This window comes from Brassica napus, chromosome C3 (assembly GCF_020379485.1).
Source record: "Brassica napus cultivar Da-Ae chromosome C3, Da-Ae, whole genome shotgun sequence".
Lineage (NCBI taxonomy): Eukaryota > Viridiplantae > Streptophyta > Magnoliopsida > Brassicales > Brassicaceae > Brassica > Brassica napus.
The window spans coordinates 21,916,746-21,939,064 of record NC_063446.1 but is presented as its reverse complement, the minus strand read 5'-3'; the positions used below and the strand labels follow the sequence as shown (position 1 = coordinate 21,939,064).

At 32.6% G+C, this 22,319-nt stretch overlaps 2 protein-coding genes across 4 annotated transcripts; both read right to left on the bottom strand.

The window, feature by feature from the left end:
• Positions 1-8,404: 8,404 nt before the first annotated feature.
• Positions 8,405-11,670, bottom strand: LOC111212730 (probable galacturonosyltransferase-like 6). 2 transcript variants are annotated; one of them, XM_022714312.2, is made up of 3 exons: positions 10,236-11,670; positions 9,682-10,150; positions 8,405-8,733 (listed from the first exon to the last, which is right to left on the bottom strand). In XM_022714312.2, exons 1-2 carry the CDS (start codon positions 10,842-10,844, stop codon positions 9,701-9,703), a joined length of 1,059 nt encoding a protein of 352 aa, XP_022570033.1. In that variant the 5' UTR covers positions 10,845-11,670; the 3' UTR covers positions 8,405-8,733; positions 9,682-9,700. The 2 variants fall into 2 exon arrangements, with proteins under 2 accessions (XP_022570033.1, XP_022570032.1); XM_022714311.2 differs by having other exon boundaries at positions 8,405-8,730; positions 10,236-11,581.
• A 3,461-nt stretch (positions 11,671-15,131) lies between these two features.
• LOC106435605 (importin subunit alpha-3) lies at positions 15,132-18,274 on the bottom strand. 2 transcript variants are annotated; one of them, XM_022714309.2, is made up of 11 exons: positions 17,961-18,274; positions 17,391-17,490; positions 17,216-17,307; positions 17,010-17,141; positions 16,733-16,918; positions 16,487-16,653; positions 16,327-16,405; positions 16,111-16,239; positions 15,899-16,026; positions 15,490-15,834; positions 15,132-15,411 (listed from the first exon to the last, which is right to left on the bottom strand). In XM_022714309.2, the coding sequence occupies exons 1-10, from the start codon at positions 18,162-18,164 to the stop codon at positions 15,492-15,494; spliced, it is 1,560 nt and encodes a 519-aa protein (XP_022570030.1). In that variant the 5' UTR covers positions 18,165-18,274; the 3' UTR covers positions 15,132-15,411; positions 15,490-15,491. The 2 variants fall into 2 exon arrangements, with proteins under 2 accessions (XP_022570030.1, XP_022570031.1); XM_022714310.2 differs by having other exon boundaries at positions 16,487-16,650; positions 17,961-18,272.
• Positions 18,275-22,319: the final 4,045 nt, after the last annotated feature.

Genomic DNA, 22,319 nt, shown 5'->3' with positions numbered 1-22,319 from the left:
TTTAAAAACGAAAAAAAATATATATATATATATATAATATGATTTCATTAAAAAGAAAGTTCAGAAAAAGTAACATTCCATTTAAAAAATATTTATAAATAACATAAAATATATTTTTGAAGTAATAAAATAGTTTCTTTATATCTATATTTTCTTATATGAAAAATATATATTTGTATATAATGTGAATACCAAAGCAAATCAAGTAATTACATAATATTTCAAAATAGCATAACACTATATACTTTAACGAGTGAGATATATTTTATCATTATTAAAATTATATGTTTTCTTAATATATAGTTTGCTTTTAAAATTTTATGTTTGTAGAACTTAATATATAATCAAGATACCAAAGCAAATCTGAATTCTCATTTTAAGATTATTTAAAATAAATTTCAATTTACCGTTCAATAAATATAAGGCAAAAAAATATTTAGAATTTATAAAATATTTTAATTATTGTAAATATTGATATGTGTTCTTGAACTTCCAAAAATGTATGAGTTACTTATGTATGTACTTATATATGCATGAGACTTTAGAGAATTATCGTTATATTAATTTATGTAATTTAGAATCAGACACTTTAGTTTATTTTTTATTTTATTCTAATCACAATATATCTTAAGGTGTACATAATTTTCCTAAAATATATTTACATATTTAAGATAACAACCAACCTAAATGCAAATAAAAAAATTAATGAAAATTTTAATATATTTAGAATAAAACATTTAATAGTTGAATTCAGAAAAATAGATGCAATCGAATATATCCAAATGATAACTAAATCGACTGTAAAAAACCGATTAGATATGGCATATCTAAAATAATATGTCTAACTAAAGTAATATAATATTATTAATATAAGTTTTGCACACAAATTAAAAATAAATAGCAATCAATTATTATAATATATTTACTTTATAAGTATTTATATCCGTACATGCGCACGGAAAAATCACCTAATTTAATTATATACATAATACATAAATAAATACAAATAATAATAATGTATAAAAATTATTTTTATATATAACATTAATCCCGCGCACTCTTAATCTAGTCTGATTTTACAATACAATACATAAGTCAAAATTAATTTTGAATAAAATGAATCCAATCGTGAAGAAACGGAAAATTGTGTTAAAGGCCCACAAAAGAAAACACAATTGGATCACACCATAGGCCCAAATATTTAAACATAAGAAAATCCTAGAGAATTTCTCCATTTTTAAACCTACAAAAGGAAAAATAAATTAGTCAACAATTGCTTATTTAATTCTTTTTTTTCTAAAATAAAGAATGAGTGTTTTTCAAAACCAACCCACAATTTTTAGTCAAACCTAAAACCAACCTTTTTTTTTTTGTCATTATATTCATCAATAAAATTTTCATACTATCCCTATGTTTTTGAATTATTCACAAAATTGCCATTTTTATTTAATTTTTTATTAATTTCGAAATTAACAAAAAACCAAATACACCCTAACCATTTCTTCTTATTTACAAAAATGCCATCATCATCAATTTTTCCAACCACCATGAACCACCATTTTTGAGCTCTAAAGCTCAAGAATTCAATTTTCAACCACTTTTTTTTCTCATTCTAACCCAAAAAACTTCATTTCCTCTCATCTCCTCTACATTTCCATCTAAAAAACTCTCATAACTTTCATTTTCATAATCACAAAATTCATGTTTTCGAGTTTCTTCATTAGTGAATAGTGAAAGATGTTTTTTTTTGCTCATATTTGAAGTTTGGACAGTTCAAAAGGTTGTAAACGAGCTTTACACAGGAAAAAGGTAACAATTTACATGGTTTTCGTTCTTTTTCAGATCTGTGTCGCGACGGTAGACTGTTTTGTATGTCTACGCCTCCGTGGAGACTTACGATGCAGTCTGTTTGTCAACGCACTGGTTAGTTTTACAATTGACTAAACAAATTTTTTTTCTAACGCAGACTTTCCCAGTACTCTCCGTCTTTACCTTTGACAACAAAATTAAAACTTTCGGTAGACTTACTAAGACGTCTACCTAAAAGAGGTTAGTTTTTCATTTGACCGAACTTCTGACTTTTCAAAATAGACTTCAACGGAAGTATACAAAATGTAGACTGGCAACAAAGTCTATAAAAGGTCAGTTCTGCATTTGACCAAAACTTTGACTTCGTTGACTTCGTTGAATATGTTACTTTTGTGTTTGACCAAAAAGTTTAAAAAACAATCAAAAATTTATTAAATTGTAGACTTCATATGCAGTTTTCTTATCTTAGAAAAAAAAATGTAGACTGCATATAAAGTCTACTTTTTTTATTTTGGTCAAATGCAAAACCAACCCGTCGGATTTGAGAGTAGACTTCACAAGAAGTATACACACACCCGTAGACGTTCATTTCAATCTACTGATTTGAAGTCAAACTTGGTCAATTGCAAAACTAACCTCTTTCAAAAAAATTCAAACATGTAGACTGCATATGAAGTCTGGTTCTGAAAGTCAAATCTTGGATGAATTCTGGTCAATTGCAAAAACTAACCTTTTTAAATTGTAGACTGAAATGAAAGTCTACATGTACAAAATCACAGCTTTTTTTAACTATAGAAAGCAACCTGTAAAATGGTCAATTGCAAAAACCAACCCAAAGAGTAGACCTATTTGACAGTCTACGTCTGTAAACTGAAACGAACGTCTAGATCTTCAGAGACTGAATATTAAGTCTGCATAGAAAAATCTATAAAAATGTGAATTTGTGTATTATTCATTAAGTTTTTTGTACTTTTTTTTTGTTTGACAGTGTGTGTTAGTTAATCCTAATGGGTTTGAGTGATTTTGAAAAGAAAATGTTTTATAATTATGAAAGTGTAATTCATTTGATTTGACAATATTGTTAGCTAATAATTGTAGACGTATTTGTAAGTCTTCGTTTATAGTTTTATGAAACATGAAATATTTCTTTGCTGATTATGTAAACCTGTATTTTTTTGCAGGAAATGGCTCAGATACCTGTTGTATACGGAGAATGAGTGGTGAAAGGCTCTTTGCGGGAGTTTGTGGTCAATAATCGGAAATGAGGGAGAATGTTTCTTATGTCGGGTGGTTTTACACATGGTGAACTTCTTGAAATGGCACTAGAAGATTATGGTCTGGACAAGAAAATCGAGAAGGTGGTGCTAACATAATCTTTACCAGACGTCATTTTACAACAAATGGCTCCGGATACTCCTCCTATGCATGTCACGAATGATAGACAAGTGCGGAACTTGATCGAGTTAGCTAAGACACACTTTGTACGCCTTTGTGTATCAAGTCAGAGCCAACTAGAAATTTTTGGTGTTAGATAATAAGTGTAGACGTCTTTGTAAATCTACAAAGGTAGACTGCAGTTGAAGTATACGTCGTAAATTCTATTAAAAGTGCAATTGTGTATTATTCATCATATTTTTTATGATTTAATTATTTTACAGTGTATGTTAGTAATTTAATGGTCTTGGGTGAATTTCAAAAGTTAATGTGTTATAATTATACACTTGGAACTTATTGCAAAAAAATTTGATTAGTTTTACTCTTGAAACTTTTTGAGAATTTTGTACAGATTTTCTTCTTCTCACATGTGTGTTAGTTATTATTTTAGCCTATGATGGTTTTACTTGTTTGGTTGATTAGATCTTGTGAAAAAAATGATATCTAACAAAAAAAAAAAATATCATACAAGTGAAATACAATCTTTATAGATTATGCATTAAACAATTATTTAAAAATTAATATTTTATTATGAGAAATTATTACAGAACAATATATTAAAAAGTATTCTTGAGTATGTTTTATTTTTCATAATCTTGATGCCTCAAATAAAGTATTGAAAAAAGTACCTGCAAAATAAGATAGAGTTATGAGAAAAACATAAGATAAAAAAATAAATCATATTTTAGAAGACTTTTTATTAAGTCTACGTAAAGTTATTGTTTAGTAGACTTTAGTTGAAGTCTACACTAACGTAAAGTTTTCATATCTAAAAGTGTACATTTAGAAAATTTGAAAATATTCTGTTCTGGAAGATATTTCAAAAATAGTTTTTTTGTCATCCTTGTAACAAAGCAAAAACATAAAGTATAAATCTTTAAATTTAGTTCATTATAAACACAAAATATCTTATAATGAATATATATTAATCTTACATTTTTGGGAAGATGATTTTAAAACTTTGGAAGAGAATACCTGCAAAAAAAGATTAAAAATTAAAATCATATTTTGAGTAAGCTTCTAATGAAATATGCTTAAAATTCAAGGCTTGTAGACTTCTTTTCAAGTCTACCAGTCCTAACTTTTAAGTAGACTTCATTTGAACTTTACTCTATAAAAAAAAAAATTAGATCTGAAATAAGTTAAATTCTAAAAAACTTTTAAAAATATAATTTAATAGATAAAATAGTAATAATTAAAGACATAGAATTTGAATATGTAACTTTATTTTAATATAAATACTAGTACACATATTTAAAATCTATAGATGTAAACCTTACATTTTTGGGAGGAGAAGAAAACAACTATGGAAAAAAAAATAACTGCAAAACAAGATAAAATTATTAAAAAACATAGAAAAGAATTAAAGTCATATTTTTGTAGGCTTCCAATAAAGTCTGCTTAAACTTTGTGGTCTAGTAAACTTCATATGAAGTCTACTAGCTTTAGTAAACTTCTTTGGAAGTCTACAGTGTCTGATAATTTTCAGATCTGAAAAAATCTATACATTTTAAAATTTAAAAATAATTTTAAATCTGAAAATACTTTTCAAAATATAATTTATAAGATAAACTAGTAGCAAATTAATGCACAGAGCTTGATCTATAAATTTATTTGAATATAAACATATAAATACATATTTAAAATCTATTAATCTAAAACTTACATTTTTAGAGGAGAAATAAAATCCATGAGTGATAATACCTACAAAAAAAAGATTATATTGTTAGAAATAAATAACATAAAAATACACATTTAAAATCTATAGATCTAAAACTTACAGTTTTTAAAGGAGAAGATGAAAACCATGAATCATAATATCTAAAATGACAAGATAACATTGTGAGAAAGACTTGAGAAAATTTTAGAGAGAAAGAAGAGAAATGAGAGAGTTTTTGAAAGAATTGAGAGAATTTTAGGGAGAAGGAAGAGAGTTTTAAAGAGAAGTGAGAGAGTTTTAAAAACTTGTGCAGCCACTTTAGAGAGAGACTGTATTAATTTTGTTTATATAGGGAGACAAAAATGTAACTAGGTTAAAATTTACGATGCTGTAGACTTCTTTTGAAGTCTAATAAAATTAAATTTTTGGAGTAGATTTTACTATAACATAGTAGACTTTTTTAGAAGTCTACTATAATAATTTCATTATTGTTGCTTATTCTTTATTATTTTAATAATTTTAATATATGATTTACTAAATTTATTTCTTTATTTTTTTAATAGTTATAGTTTATGATTTCATTTTCTTATTTTTAAGGAACATAACTTAGTTTAAATATAATTATTTTTTGTAAAAAAATTGAAAAATATAGACTAAAAAGGCGTCTTTAAATAAATAGATTTTATTGTAGGTCTACGATACCCTAAACCACAAATTTCAAACTCTAAATGTTTTGCTTGATAATCAAAAAGTCTCAATTATACAAAATATAAACTATTAAACATTAATATGCAGATTTATAAAGTTAATAAAACAAAATCAAAACAAAATCTAAAATCTAACCCTATGAAATCAACCACTAAAAGACATAACATGTTAGAACCTTTTGTTTCTAAACTATGAACATTGTCTAACACATGATAACCAAATTAGTATATATTCTTCAAAATTATTCAATTATATGAAATTTTAATTTATTTACTTCATATTATCCATTATATTGATGATTAGTTAAAAATATCACAATAATTATTTTTATACATTTTCAAAATTAAATTATTAGATCAAATTAGAGTGTAGATTCCAAAATAAGTCTATAAGGTAGACTTCGTAGGAAGTCTATATATATGTAGACTTCTTTTATTACGTGTAGACTTCCGAAGGATAAAAACGTAAAATATATTTCTGTTTTTTTGTTTGGTCATAAGAGTTAAATAGTACTTTCACTATCCCTTTAGGTTGGCTTTGCATTTGACTGGAAGTGGAGTACACTTTTAGGTTTGACTTGAATATTTAGGTTGTTTTTAGCAAATGTCCCTAAAAATAAAGATTGGTATTTCTTTCTTTAAATATAGAGGAAATAGCAATTTCTAAATAAAAAATAGCAATGGATTGAAATATAATTTCTTTTAAATTTTATTATAGAAGTAAAAATAGTAATGAATTGGAAATTCTCTGAAGAGTGTTAGTGTAGCATTTGTTATTTGTTATTTATACGTGTATTTGATGAGATTGGATTATTTCAATGTAAATACATCATGATTTTTCATGTTAAAAGGAAAATTGTTCTATCATAAAATGACCATTATAAAATAATTTTAAACCATCTCTATATTTGATTCTATAATAGCATTTGTAGATCATTATATTCAGCATATCTCTATTTTTTCTTTTAAAGATTTTTTTCTATTTGTTCGTCAATAAATAAGAAAAGAAATAAGGTTTTTCTATTTTTACTGGAGAATGCTATTTTGAGGAATAAACTTGAGGAAACTTCAACTATATTATTTGTTACTTTATTGTTATAATGAGCTTTAAATAAAGGGATAATTTGAAAAATACTTCATTTTGTGATTTGAAATTTGACAAATACACTTTGCTTTATATTTTTGAAAACTAAACTTTCATATGTGTAAAAAGACATTTTACCCTTATTTTTTATTTAAATTAAAAAGATCTAAATTTAAATCAAAATTATTTATGTGTGTTTTTGGGTTCATGTGTATTTTTGTTGCTCGGGTTATAAAGTTTATTAAAATCTAAATACAACTTAGTGAATCATAACGACTTAAATCATATAATTATAAATCAGAATATGATATGTCCTTATTAAGTGAATTATGTAGATCAGATGCAATATACATTTTTACAGCAATGCTCCCCTGACGAAAACTGTCATACTTTATACATATGATGGTACATGAAAGAAGAACCGTATGTCGCGTTCTTCACTGGATCTCATAAATTGTGCATTGGAAATATGCGGTACTTGTATGTTTGATGAGTTCAGGGACCAATATTCCTACGGAAAGCTGATTTGATAAAAAAAAATTAATCTTGGAAGGAAAAGGTAATATCTAAATAGTGGAGTATATATAGCTCTTTGCTTTCATTCCTTAATCATTTATTTCCTCTGTTTTTTTCTTCTGTCTTCTTAGTTTTGTCTTTGCTTAAATTGAAAAACAAGATGGATTGTAGCTTGATACGTTCTTTTATTAGTCCATGTATAGCTCAATAGATGTTTTGTTACAAGTTTCATCTGGAACTTTCTTAGTCCTTTTTTTACCCCTAGGCATCATCACATCAATAGACAGGCCCCCCTTTCGTGAATAAATCAGAGCTCGTTCGTGTTTCATAAGCTGACCAGTTTAGGCGATATTTCTTTCTCTAGAGTTGAACTGCACGTTGAATTGAATAAGATGCTTTAAATGTGGATGAAATAGCTGAACAATTAGTTATAATGGTAACCAATATGAAAGTGGATTTCAATGAAAGCTGCCTCATGTGACACAAAGTTTAAAAACTCTACATGACTACGCTGGTGATATACACAGATTTTGTGTAGTTAACAAACTAAAAGCTGATCGATGGTATATTGTTGGTAGTTTCTCTGGACGGGAGAATCGTCTTGTACATGACACGATTACAAAAGTATATTATAATAGCTTTCAGTTATTTAATTGGATAATTTAGTCATTTTATATATACAAAGAGTAGCTTTAAAAAAAAATTAAATACAGTAATAGTGTTTTTTTTGGACCACATACAGTAATAGTGTAGTTTTCAAATTTCAATCTCATATAAATGTATTTTCTCAAATTTTCCCTTCGATTAAAGGGAAGACTTATTCACTGGTAAGGTCACGACCTTTTTTAATTTAAATGCAAATTCTTGTTTCTATTTTGGAAAAACAATAATAAGAACATTTATTTAGACAATTTACTTTTTTGGACCGACATTAATAGAGGAACATGCCATGTTGTAACTGAGACTGCAAGGGGAACATAAGCCATCAAGACCACCATTAATCGGGATGCTTACCCCGGGCTTTGCTTAAAAAAAAAAAATGGAAGCAGAGCGCTTAAACAAGCGCAGTAAGCATCAAACAAAACCAAAAAAAAAAAAAAATTAAGCACCCCATTTGGAGTGCTAGGGTTAATCATGCTAACTAAATCAATTTCTCTACTTGGTACATGGTTCATTTTCAATGAGGGCACAATATACCAAAAACATATTTTATAAAAGATATTATTGATAAACACACAACAAAATATCATCCACATGAGTAACCTAACTCTGTTTTCTTCTCGCCAACAAAAATGATCCGACCCGCCCGGCAAACCACACATTAAAATAAAGTTTCCACATCTCAATTATGTCTCCGGTTTGGCTAAACCAAACCCATTTTACCCGGTAAGGGTTTTCATCTTCTACAAACAAAAGCTACCTTCGATTGTCTTCCAAACCGAACCGGTCAATATCGATGAAACCTTCTCTAGTCTCTACTCTAGTACTCTCCAGTCTCCTCATATAGCAGCACCAAATGGCTGCTTAAAAACAACCAAAAAGTAAGTTTATATTCCTTTTTAAGACGTTACAAGTTACAACTATTTAAAGAAATATCTAATGATCAAAGTCAGACGCACATGTGATTAGAACATGACAAGCTCGCTCAAGATAATCAATGGTTGGATTCTAAGAGCCATTGTCACTTGCAATGGGGTCCAAAAAGAATCGGTACCCTTTGCTTTTAAAACATTTTTATAAAGAACAAAAGAGAACGTGGGGTCACACATATTTTTAGATGGCAACATAAGAACAAAGAGATCAACTCTTGGAACTTAAGAAGCTGGGTGTATAGCGGCGGGCAATAAAAAGTTGATCACACGTCTATCTATTTAGTTTTTACTCTTAATCTTAGTTCTAGGATTTATCTAATTAGTAGCTAAACACACCTCTCTTAAACAAAGATATGACACTAACAAAGCACAACATATCACTAAATATCAGAGACTTAGTACTTAGATCGCCAAACAGTCATCTCTCAGCTAGATGCACCATATGATACTGCAAAAAGACAATAATGCTCAATATAACTGTGATGACTTTTCTTTTTGGTCTGATGAAAATTCATCAGACCCTAGTAGGAGCCACTCATCTGCCATTTGATGAAGACATCCTACATAGTGGCACCACTGTGCATACATCCACCGACAGACGAACAATGGTGAATCAACTAGACAAAACAAGAGCCGTTCTAATCTTGCAAACAATCTATAGCTTCCCTGCAAGATTCTATGATGCCATAGCCAAAAAAAAAAAAACTAACCAAATACACTCAAAGTGAATTTCTCTATAGTCCATATCCTTACTTCCTTAGTAACTTCTCATGAGTCTAAAGTCAATGACTAGTGGTTCAACTACTGATGAACAAACAAACATAAAAAAAGTAACAAATTAAACTGAAAAAAAAAAACAGAATGTGTTGAGAATATTACCATATGCAACAAACCGGCCTCAATGTGAATGTCGATACAAGTCATAAGGCGTCCACAGAGCATCTAACGGACAAGGCCGTTTCGAGTCAAGCCTTAACCACGGCTTGCCACTACCAGACCAATGAAGCAAACTCACCGGACCAGGATGCAAATCCCGACAGCTACCTCTAACATTGTCCCCACCGAGCCCATGCTGGTTCCACCTATGCAAAATCGGCGCCACGTGTCCGGCGAAAACAAGCAGAAACGGCGGAAGCGATCCCAGCTCGTAGATCCTCTCCGTCCTCTGAATCTCCATCCACTTCTCGATCCGTCTCGTGTAGGCACCTCGTCTCCACTTCTTCAAATCAATCACCATCACCCCCGTGTTGAAGTAACAAGCCCTCCTCCTCCGTCGAAACGTACCCGAGAATCTCTCCTCGGCCCAGAACCCTCCGGTGAAGTACTTAGTGAAATTCGCGTGGCAGTACTGTAGGAACACGTAAATAGGGCTAACTGAATAACTGTAAAGTATTTATATAAATAAAATAAACAAATTGATAAATATAAAATACCTCTGGAGCTCCGATTACCCTCGGACCCAGACCCGTTTTCCAGAGCTTTGCGATGTCGTCGACCACCACAAGATCCGAATCCAAGTATATGACCCGGTTAACGCAGCCCTCGAGAAGCTCCGCGAGGTAGTTTCTAGCGTAGTTCAACGGCTGCTCGAGGGCCTGTCTCACGGAGGAAGAGATCAAACCGCGGACCGTCTCAGGGGCAAAATAGTAAACTTTGAATTTTAGTTCTTGAAAAGTCGATCTCACGAGAGACTCTAGGTTTGTCTCGGAGGAGACGATGAAGTGGAAGAAGACGCTCTCGGGGCATAAGGAGTGTTGGAGGATTGAATTGACGGCTGCGATTGAGCCGCGGAGGTAAGTTACGTCGAGTGTGATCGCCACGTGGACTAACGAGGGGTTGCAGACGTTGGAGTCTGCGGCGGAGGAGGAGAGACATTCTTCGGCGGCGTTGCGAAAGGGAGGGGAGTTTCTGAAGGATGAGATTAAGCTACGATCGGAGGACCGGATCGCCGCCGCGGGAGGGAATGATTGTAGCGACGGAGATAAGACGATCACTGCCATGGCGGCGGAGAAGAATGCAGAGAATCTCGTGATCCAAAGCATTTCGAGAAAACGCTAATTGGCGAAACGCAAACGCGATTATTCAATGCGGGAACTCTAGAATCTATTCTGAGAAACAACAACAAGAGATATTTTTTTGCTTGGAGAAGAAGCGCCCATGAGACACCTGAACAAGGCGGAGAGGTGCAGGATAAGAAAGACGGAGAGGCGTAGGATAAGAAATGAGAGTAGCACCGTGGGCTGCACAGTACCCTCTAAACCTTCCGTTTCTCTCTTCTGCTCGGAGCTCTCGCAGCAGGTGGAACAAGCTGGTGAGAAGTCAATGCAATGTTTTTTATTATTTATTGTGTTTTTGCATGAGTATTTGTAATAAAGGCTTTGTTATTTTTTTGTAACTTGGCATATAAAGGCTTTGTTATTTACGGTGAAAAATTGTTCCATTCGCTCTCTCTCTTATCTCTCTCATATCTTTGAGAGAGAGAGCGTTGAAGCTTTGTTCATCGGATCTTTTCCGATTAAGGTTCCCGATGGTGGGGTTTATGACTCTGGGAAGCGGTGGATCCTTTATCACCGTCTTCGCCGGCTTATGGTCTCCGGGAAGGGATGACTCCCATAGCATCATCCTTCGCCGGCTTCTCACCGGTTTTTTTCCGGTTGGTTTCGATCTGCGTTTCTGTTCTTCTTTAGTCCGATCGACTCTTGATCTGAAGCTCCGATGTCTCTTTCCTCCCCTTGTTTAGGGTCGTAGCCATCTTCAAGCTTATCTGAATCATTAAAGATGAAGTTAGCACATGCAGGAAAATTGGTTCTCGGATCGATTGAAGACGATTGATGGTTAAAAAAACGTAGATCTGTTACTTTAGATTTCCAACTTGAACTTCCGTGAAGGCCGCTTTGATTGGTCGGCTTTTCACCGGTTTGGCTTCGTCGTTGACGGAGCACCTCGGGCCCCTTCGCTGGCACCGGAGGAAGTAGATGGTTTCGCGTCTCGACGCGTGTACTTTGAGCGCAAGACGGTTCATACACGTGGTGGCGTCGTGTCTCTTTTTCCCCAACGGACCGTGAATTAATGGGCCTTGTGTCTCAGATCTTTCTGTTGTTTGTATATTGGGTCTTTTGTTGGATCATTTACGTTTAAGTGTGTCTTTGTTTAGGTCTTTTGTATCATATTGTGCTGGGCTTTGGCCCTATGGCTTCTGTTCTATTAATAAAATTTCCGGAAAAAAAAGGCTTTGTTATTTATTGTTTATCTCAAGTGGGATACGTTTAAGAGATCTTAAATTTGTGTAATAAGTGTAACGATTGCAGAGGAAGAAAACCAACTGTCATTGTCTGTATTCTGTTCTAATTTTTGCTATTACTACATCTGAATATTTAAAAACGCCATAATTTATTTTACTATTTCTTGAATATACTGTTTGTACAACAAAGGAAGATAAATGTTTCTCTGTACTAGTCGTCGTTTTAGAGCTGAAATTTTATTTCACTTTTAAGTATCCTTTTATGTTTTTGATGCAGAATTTATTAACAATATTTTCTATTTTATTCTTCTATAGTTGGAATATGGTTAAATGTATAAGTAATGATATTTTTGTTTTGGAAATATGCAAAATTAAATATTTTCTTAATCAGTGTGCATAAACCTAAAACGACAAATGAAGCGAAACAAATAGATTATCAAACTTTTAAAATAAAAAGAACATTTAGAGTTGTTAATAGAATCTCATTTACGACGTTACAAAATGGTAGTTCGTTTTTTGGTTTATAGATATTCCATCCGTTTCAATTTAAGTATCGATGTATAGTAAAATTTTAATTTCAAAATAAATATCATTTTATAATTTCAATTCATAACTTATTGACTTTTTATTTCAATCTATTTTTCTATTAGTTGAAATGTGTTAGATGTATTAATAATGATGTTTTTATTTTGAAAATATATAAAATTAAATATTTTATTAATTTGTGTGTTTAATTCTAAAATAACAATTAAAATTAAAAGATAGAGTAGCACATAGTTATGTTTTGCTTTCTTTGTGGAACATTTATGTTATGTTTTTGCTTTTGCATGCAAATTATTAAGAGAACAGAAGTATTTTGGTGTTATTATTTATAGTAAAACATTGATATTATTGACTACTACTTACGATAGTATTAAATGTTTTTCTTGAATGCAAATTTAACATAAATGTATTTTTTATAGTATTTTTTGTTTAAGTTTTAAATATCCTATAAATGGCCTTTAATGAAAATAATCACCAAAAAAAGTATGAAGAGTATATGTAAACAATCAGGCCGTTAACAAAACGACAAAGTCATTTTGTAATTTCATTATGTCTTAATTACATAATTATATCAAATTACATATTTTATAAATTACATAATTTTGTACCGTACAAAAATACTTCAATTATCTCACTTCTTTTCAGTGTGGACCCCTTTTTCCTACGTTAAAACTTAATACTCGTCGTTTAATCTGACACAAGCGACACGACCCAATGCGATTCTTAAATTTTCCTTTGCTATGTAAAATCTAACACGTGCGTTAAGGTAGACTTATAAGCAGAGAAGCTTTTAAGTTTTTATCAGAACCACTCCATGTCAAATCCAACGAAGTAAAAGCAATCAAGAAGTATTTATTATTAAATGAAAATAAAGAGCAACAGGTCTCCAAAGAAAAACAACAATGCGGTTCGATTTTGTGATTATTTCATATTTTATGAATTACTATTGTTTTTACCTTTAAATATGTTGTGTTCGTCTTTAAAGCACATGGCAACAATCCGTACGGTCTAGCGCTTCGGAGCCACAGAGGCCCATTATAATTCAGACCAAGCTGGCTTCCACGACCATCACTCGGGTCCTGAGTCGGATTCTCACTCAGTTCCTGTCTTGTGGGGCCCAAAACTCAACCGGAACCAGACTCATTTTCTTTTCATTCAAGAAATGAGACTAAGATGGAACCAGAACCGGCTCAACACTGTTAAGGGCCCTAAGGCGAAAAATATTTTTTTTACCCTCTAAAATTATACGTAGATAATGTTTAAAATGTTTTTAAAATTTAATCAGCAATATTTTGTAATGAAAATAAAACTATATACATATCAAATAATTTGGGCCATTTTCAATTTTATTTATTATATTTATAATTTTTTATATATAAAAATATAGTTTTTTAAAAAAATTAGATCCCTTAATTAGTATTATACGAGGGAACATGGGCTTAGGTCCGGGGCGATCGAACCGCTTGTCCCCCCTAATAAGCCGGCCATGGATGGAACATATGATCAAGTTTTGATCCATATCCAGAAGAATTATTAAAGTGTGCTATGATAAAAGCTTGAGATCAGTTCTTTTATACAACTGAAAAATAATATCAATGTTAAATAACTGGAAAAAATATCAATGTATGATAAATGTAGTCTTCTAATAACCTAACTAACCTGTGAATCAGTGAATGTTTCACGAGGTTTGTTTCAAAATTAAGTTTTGACGGTGGTACGATTAGTCTCATTCTCGGCGTTGGTAATTGTTGCCGATCATTGACCACAAGTCCATAACAAAACGGACAAGAGCGATCCATTCATAATTAATTACTCTTTAGTTTGTAAATTATCACATCTCGGTCAGTTTATCTGAGATGATTCCAATAGTAGTTTTTCAAAGGTGGATTAAAGAGAGAACACAAAAATCTTGTGATTTTATAAAAAAAAAAGTTTTATTTTAATTTACTTTCTTTGTTGGCCCTTAAAAAGATGTCTTCCTTCACTTTAAATTCACAGCTTGTGTGGGGGAACACATAAAGGAATCTTTGGCGAAGAACCAAATTATAACCCTTTGGAACCATTTGAAAACTGTCTTTTATCATCGTTTATGCTCGAATCATATCTATTGTGCACGTAAACTTAAAATTCGAAGACACTAAAACACATATGGTAAATGGAGAAAGTAAGGGAAGCATAAATGACTTTTAAAAACAAAAATATTCTAAAAGCTAATCAAAAGTAAGCATTTTCTGCTTTCAGTTAACAATGTCTTATCCAGCGTGCGTGGCCATGGCGCGTTCAGCGTCTAAGGCTTTTGCGGCTCTTGGTTTCGTTTATGTTGTAAACTGGGATCTGCGGGTAGACCAACATGAGTAGACTCAAGCTTGGGTTAAGTAGCTTATTTGGGTGTGTGATAATATATAAAAATACACGAAAAGAATCACAAAAGCTAAACCCTAGTTTATAGGAGTAAGAAACTATGTATATGATTATAACCCCTTAATTCCCACTAATCTTATCCTCTATTTATAAGACCAAATCAAAAGCCAACAAAAGTTGGATATGTCTAAAAGTTTGACCATTACTCAAAAACGTGCTCTTATTAGAATCCAAGACCTATTCAAGCTAATAACAGATCAATCAGATGAACTTTTAGTTTCCGTTCGTTATTGAAAAACACCCAACATAATCGTTTGTCTTCCCCCAAAAACACAGACAAACTTCAAAAGAAACATGAAATAATGTTGTTTCTATCATATCCACGAGATGTGAGGAGCGAGCATGGAGAGAAAGACGAGAGAGAGGATTTCTTCTACTTCACGTTAACACCGTTTCGATACGTTCTGCAATAATAGCATCAAATTAAGAATATAACTCAAAAAGTCCAAAGCAACTAAACACTCAAATTCAAACTTGCATACCTTCAGATAAAGTTGAATTGATCAGGAGGAGTAATATCAAGGATCTCATTGTTGCCTTCTTCCTCATCGTCGTCTTCAGTCCAAAACTTTTCAAGGATTTTCATAGCTTTCTGGTATATATCATCGTTGTCGTGGCTCTGAAGATTCTCAATCTTCTCAAGTCCTCCTGCTTCCTCTACCAGTGTACCGAAGAGGTTCTCGTCTCCTGTCAGACCCGAGCTCTTCACTGCTTCTCCGACCTTCAGAATGTTCTCCAACGCTTCTAAGCAAACCATTATGATTCTTGGATCCGGGCAGGTTAGAAGATCGCATATCGGTCTGATACACCCTTCGCTCACCATAAATCTGAGAGAAAGACATGTTTTAGCAAATGATTGAAACATTTGGCTTTTAGTTTTGTTCTTCTTACTTGATTTGATCATGAGTGCCACCAGAAGTAGCATTTGAGATTCCCCAAGCAGCTTCCCTTTTCAATTCGAACTCTGCGTTTTGGAGCACCCAAACAAGAACCTGAATGACACCTGCTTCAATCGCTGCCTGCACGTTCATTCAGGTTTAAATTAAGTCAGACACGCAAAACTTAAAAGCCAGTCTCTCTTGTTAAAAGAGGCATATACCCACTTGTATCTGATTTGAATTCCCAGCTGTTATGTTTGAGATAGTCCAGCAAGCTTCCTTCTTGATACTCTTCGTGTACGTGTTTGTAACGAGGACCAAAAGACTAGGAAGCACCTGATGGTCCACAACCGTCTGTTTGGAAAATTAAGTTAAGACTTAAAAAGTTTCCAAAAAAAAAACTCTTTAAAATAGAACTGTGAAATGTATATACATATGCACCTGCGTCTGTACTTCATCGCCGGTTACAATATTTCCAATGGTACGAAGAGCAGGAATCAGCACTGCCTGCGACGTATGACTAACAAGAGGAACCGTAAGAGGAAAGCATTCAGATAACGTAACCATTATTAAACTTAAAAGCACAATCAGATATACTCACGTTAAGAGCTGGATGATGCGAGGGACAACGCCTGCATCGATAACCGCCTGTATAGTTTCATTTGTGTTATCCGAGAGGTGTGCCAGAGTCCAGCATGTATCAGTGAGAACTTCTTCATCTGTTGATTGCACAAGGCTCTTAAGAACTGGTAAAGCTTGGCTTGTCTGCTAGGAAAAAAAACCCGTACAGAAACATGTTAAAATATATTACAGAGACTACAAAGTTTGGTTTCATCTTGAAGGAAACCTGTTCAAATGAAGGCTGAGGCTTCCCTCTGCAGAAGTTTGATAAAGTCCATGTAGCATTCCTAAGCATTGAAAGCTTTGCATGCTTATTGAACTGAGACAGCAGAGGCAACATGGCACCGAAACTTAACACAAAATCACGGCACTTTGGTGAGTCTCCAGCAACGTTTCCCAATGCCCAAACAGCCTATTTTTCAGAAGGAAAACATAAAAACAAAAAGTCTGAACAAGAGTTTCTCTGACAACAAAGTGATGACAGTTAGTGTTTAAACGCATACTTGTTCGCGGACGTCCTCATTAGGGGATCTGAGAAGATGGACGAATATAGGGATAGCACCACTTTCAATGATGACATTCGTATTCTCTGATGTCCCTGAAGCAATGTTGGTGAGCGTCCAAGCTGCCTCAAACTAAACACAAGCAAAACCAAGTTAACAAATTCTCGACAGTACAGATCAATAACCGGTGCAAGTGCTCTCTTCACCTGAAGTTTGGGAAACTCAGCCCTTGAAAGGAAAGTCACAACGCGAGGAACAACACCAGATTGTATAACATCATTGATAGGAGGATAATGCTCTACACAAGAAGAAAACAAAACATAACTACTAAAGTCTCTAACCAAAAACGATGACTTGTTATAATGCTTAATGGTCACAAACCCCTTGAAAGCAGTTTCCGCAAGAGAGTGGTCGTCTCAAGTTGTAAGTTGCAATCCTCTGACCATATTCCAGCAACCATCCCCTGTAGATTCTCTATCAACTGCAATCATCGCAAGAAACTTCAAAATTTAGAACAAACAAGTTTCTTCCATATAGCAATTTAAGAAACATCATCCTCATCATCATCATCATCATCATCATCATCATCATCATCATCATCATCATCATCATCATCATCATCATCATCATCACCATCATCATCATCATCATCATCATCATCATCATCATCATCATCATCATCATCATCATCATACATAACTATTCTCAAATTCAATAAACAAGATTCTTCCGTATACTAATTCAAGAAAGGCCATCATCATCATCATAAAAAACTATCATCAAGTCCGATAAACAAGTTCCTTCCATATAGCAATTCAAGAAACATCATCATCATCGTTCACCATCATCATCATCAACATCGCAAGAAACTTAAAATCTAGAACAAAATCAAAGTATACTAAGCCAGGAAATCGATCCCTAGCAAAAGGTGAATCGATCGCGAACGCATACTCTCTTCTCAGAAGTAAGATCCTGCTCCGTTTGTGCCGCGGCCGAGATTCCCTCGCGTCTCTTCTTCTGCAGATTCTCTTCCCTCTTGTTCTTCCTGATCTCAACCATGTGATCCTCTCGCCTCCGCCGTCCCTCCTCCGCATCGACCGCCACTTTGTACCGGTTACGTCTGGCCTCCGTCTTCGCGCCAGGTCTGAGAGACATCGTCGCCTTTGATCGATTGAAATCGCAAGAATCAGCGATCGGTGTGGGTTTTTGATTCCGAGAAGACGAAGAGTGAGTAAAATGAGTGTTCAAAGGTTTTGGAGTTTGTTACGAGTTTATATATAAGAGCGTGTGTGTATTCTGAAGAGATTGTTATTAATCCAAAACTGCCCCTTATTTTAGTATTATTTACGAAAGTACCACACAGTTTTTTTGTTTTTGTTTTGGTTTTTGAATTTGAATGGTAACGACCAGGGGATGGGCATTTTACCTTATACTCTAAACTGTATCCGAACTCGATCCAAAAAACTTAAATCGAAATCTGAACAGAAATAGTAAAATATCCAAACGGATATTGATTTAGGAGAGATTGGATATCAGAAGATAACCGAACATATGTATATTTTACCTTTATATTTCTTGTTTACATCTTTCATTTTATTTAAAATATTTATATTGATGTTAAACATATTTTAAGATTATATGTTATACATATAACTACGGAGAAAATGATTTGTCACTCAATTAAAATGCATGTCAATTTTTTTGTTTCATGTATTAACAAAAGTTACATTCAAATTCAAAATTTCAAAACAATTGCCAAATTAATATTTATTTATTTTTGAAATGTTATCTCCAAATCTATCAATCGTTCAATCTATTAAAAATAAAAAATATGTTAAATGAAATCTCTATTTTTAAATAGAATAAACCTAAAAATGAAAAATTTCTTTTTTTTTTCTTTCAAAATCTCAATAACCGAATCCGACCCGAAATAACCGAATCCGAACTAAAAATACCAGAATCCGATCCGAAGTATAGAAATACCAAAACAAGTTATATACTCCTATATCGAAATACTCGAAAATTACCGAGCGAACCCAAACAGGTATCCGAACGTTCGCCCCTAGTAACGACTCTATGCTTGTCGAGGTAATGCACCGACTTATTAGTAATTTATGGATTCCTATAATTTGTTCTGTTCTTTTCTCCAAAAAAAACACATTTAAATTCAAGCACAAAATCAAGCCCAAATATATTAATAAGTAGCCGAAACTCGGCCCATATTGGATACGGATTATGAAAGCTAAACAAAGTCGATTTAAAATACTATTACCAATTTAAATTTAGACCGAAGAGGCGAAGATATAGCGCACAAATAGCGGAAAAGAAGAACACAACACCATAACAACTACGCAACAACAGAGGAACATTATTGTTGTTACCTTTTGTTGTCTTTATCGTTGTTCTAAAATTTGAAAAAAAACATGATAATTTGAAATTGTATGATGTTTTGGTTGAAAATACAAGAACTAAGGCATACATTTTTCTAAAATTAGCATTACAAAATTACAAAACATCACTGATCATATAGTTTTTAATAAAATTAAAATTAAAATTAATATAAAATATCAAAATATTATACATTCTTAAATATCAAAAGTTCTTTAAAACATCATCTATCTTAGAGCGGAGAGGATATTTTACAAAAAAAAGTGTATATGAATCAATATATTTCTGAGATCTGACAAAGAAAGCACGATACATGATCTGGCAATGGAACACGGTTTCGTGGAAACTAGAAACTACAATAAGGAGACAGCCGCAACAACATGATTCAACGGCACAGACAACTAAACTAGAATATCTTCTCTCTTAAGCTTAATTAGATCTCTGATTGCTTCCATTTACACTTCATTTGATTAACAACGAAAGTTCCATTTTAGGTATTTATTATTTCTTCTAGTAAAACATTCACAAGTTTCAGAGAAATTTTCATTAGTACCACTATCAAAGCATTGTCCAACTTAGTCGCTACGCATAGACTTGGAATTACTCGGTGATTAGTTTATTCAAAACAGAATTGCAGTTCATTCCTTAAAAATTGCTTAGTCAATCATAGTCTGTCTAAACTCTTTATTTTGCAGCATCAAGAAGTTATCAAACGATCGATTATTTAATACAAATGGAACACCATTATCATATAATATATCAAACATCTACATTTTAAAAGCAATATCTAAATGTACACATTTCAAGACTGGAAACTTGAAACTAATAATTAGGTTGTAAGCAACAAAAATACTCTCTCTATTTCACAATACATGATGTTTTGATTCATTGCACAATAATTAAAAAATCTGTTTTTCTTCAAAAAACAATTTTACAAATATAATTAAAAATCATTCAACCAATTAAAAAAATGACGGCAAAATCTAATTGGTTATACAGTTTTCAGTAAAATTTAAAAAAATATAACTATATCAAAACTTCGTCTATTTTGAAACAATAATCATCTTATAAAATATCAACTATTACGAAACGGAGGAATACTAAAGAGGATGGAAGTAAATAAAAAAGCATAATAAACAAGAAATAAAAACAAATAAAAAGCGTAAATTATGAAACAAAACGGCTAACACAGCTAAGATATGGTCCGCGTACAGCGGGTGACCCATTTGAACTTATTTGTAAGGTTTTCCTTGTTTAAAAGTTTCTACAGAAAACACTAAATTTAAATAAATTTTCAGATATAATAAATAATTTTCTACACTTTTAAAGTTTTAATGGACGATTTAGGAGCATGAAATTTAAGAAACTTTAGTACTATTGAGTAGAAACTTAATTTTCTTAAATTAATTACAATAACTAACGTTAATAATATACAAATTAGACAAAAATACCTTAGTCTTAATATATTTCAAATGCTAATCACGTAGGATTAATGTATGGGAGAATTGCCAAGTGTGACTCAAAACTTGGAGTCAAATCCAAAACAATACCCCAACTTGGGTCAAAGGCAAAAGTAACCTAAAAAGCAATTGAAATTACAACTATCCCCTTGTGATCAAACAAAAAAACGGAATTTTTTTACGTTTCTACCCCTTGCAAGTCGTCTGTTTAGACGACTTGCAAATAAGTCGTCCAGACGACTTAACTGAAAGTCGTCTGGACAGTTAGTCTTAAACATAATTTAAAAATTTTGTAAAAAATATTTTGATAAGTGAAAAATGAGAATTATGTAATTAACATATGTCTTAGGAGGTATAAATTAAGATATAACAAATTTCAATTGTTTTCAGCATAGATGAGTGAAAGTAGTGAGTCATGATATTCTTTAGTTTATGTTTCATCAACATATGTTGTAGTATTGTATGTGTTCTTAGGGTTAGATTTTGGAAAGCATTAAAACCGTTTTTGAATTTTTTTAAAATTACTTATGCGTGTTCATTTCTGTGTATAGTAAACACTATTTAAGTATAATTTGATTTTATAACGTGGTTAGTTAGTTAATCTAGTCATTTTAGTTTAGGGGTTCATTTTAGGGTCTAGGACGACTTAATATTTTGTCGTCTGAAAACAGACGACTAAATATTAAGTCGTCTGTTGTACATTATAAGCCAGAATAAGTCGTCTAAACCGGACCAAACCTTAAAGTTTACCAATGTACTTTTAAAGCTAACCGGATTATTTACCCAATATATAAGGTGATTTTTTCTTTTTTTGTTTCATTTTTCGCGAAATTCAGAAACCCTAACAGTTCTCTCTCAAAGGCAATTTCGAATTCCCACGATTTCCGAACAAACCATCGTTCTCAACGTCGGCTATCTATCTCACTTCATTCTCACCGTTGTCGCCGCAGCTTCTTCTAACCCTAGCGCCGCCGATTCCTCTAAACTCTAGCGCCGCCGATTCCTCTAAACCCTAGCGCCGCCGATTCCTCTAAACCCTAGCGCCGCCGCTTCCACTATTTCTGAACAAACCGTCGCCCTCGCCACCGTGGTCACCAACGTTCTCACCGCCGCTTCCTCTAAAAACTAGCGCCGCCGCTTCTTCTAAACCCTAGCGCCGCCGCTTCTTCTCTGTAAACCTTAGCACCGTTTCTCTGTAAACCCTAACGCCGATAAGTCATCAATCTCGAGGAAAAGATGAACATAAAACGTTGTCTCTATCAATTTACTCATTCTCACCGTTTCACGTTTATTTTTTCAGATCTATAACCGCAATGACGAGTACTCCAACTTCTTCTGCGACTAATCAGGTCCGCTTTGTACTGGAAGACTTGTAAGTAATTTAAGTCGTCTGGAAAGTCTTCCAACTGGACGACTTAGTAGATGACTTAAATATAAGTCGTCCATTTGGAAGACTTTCCAG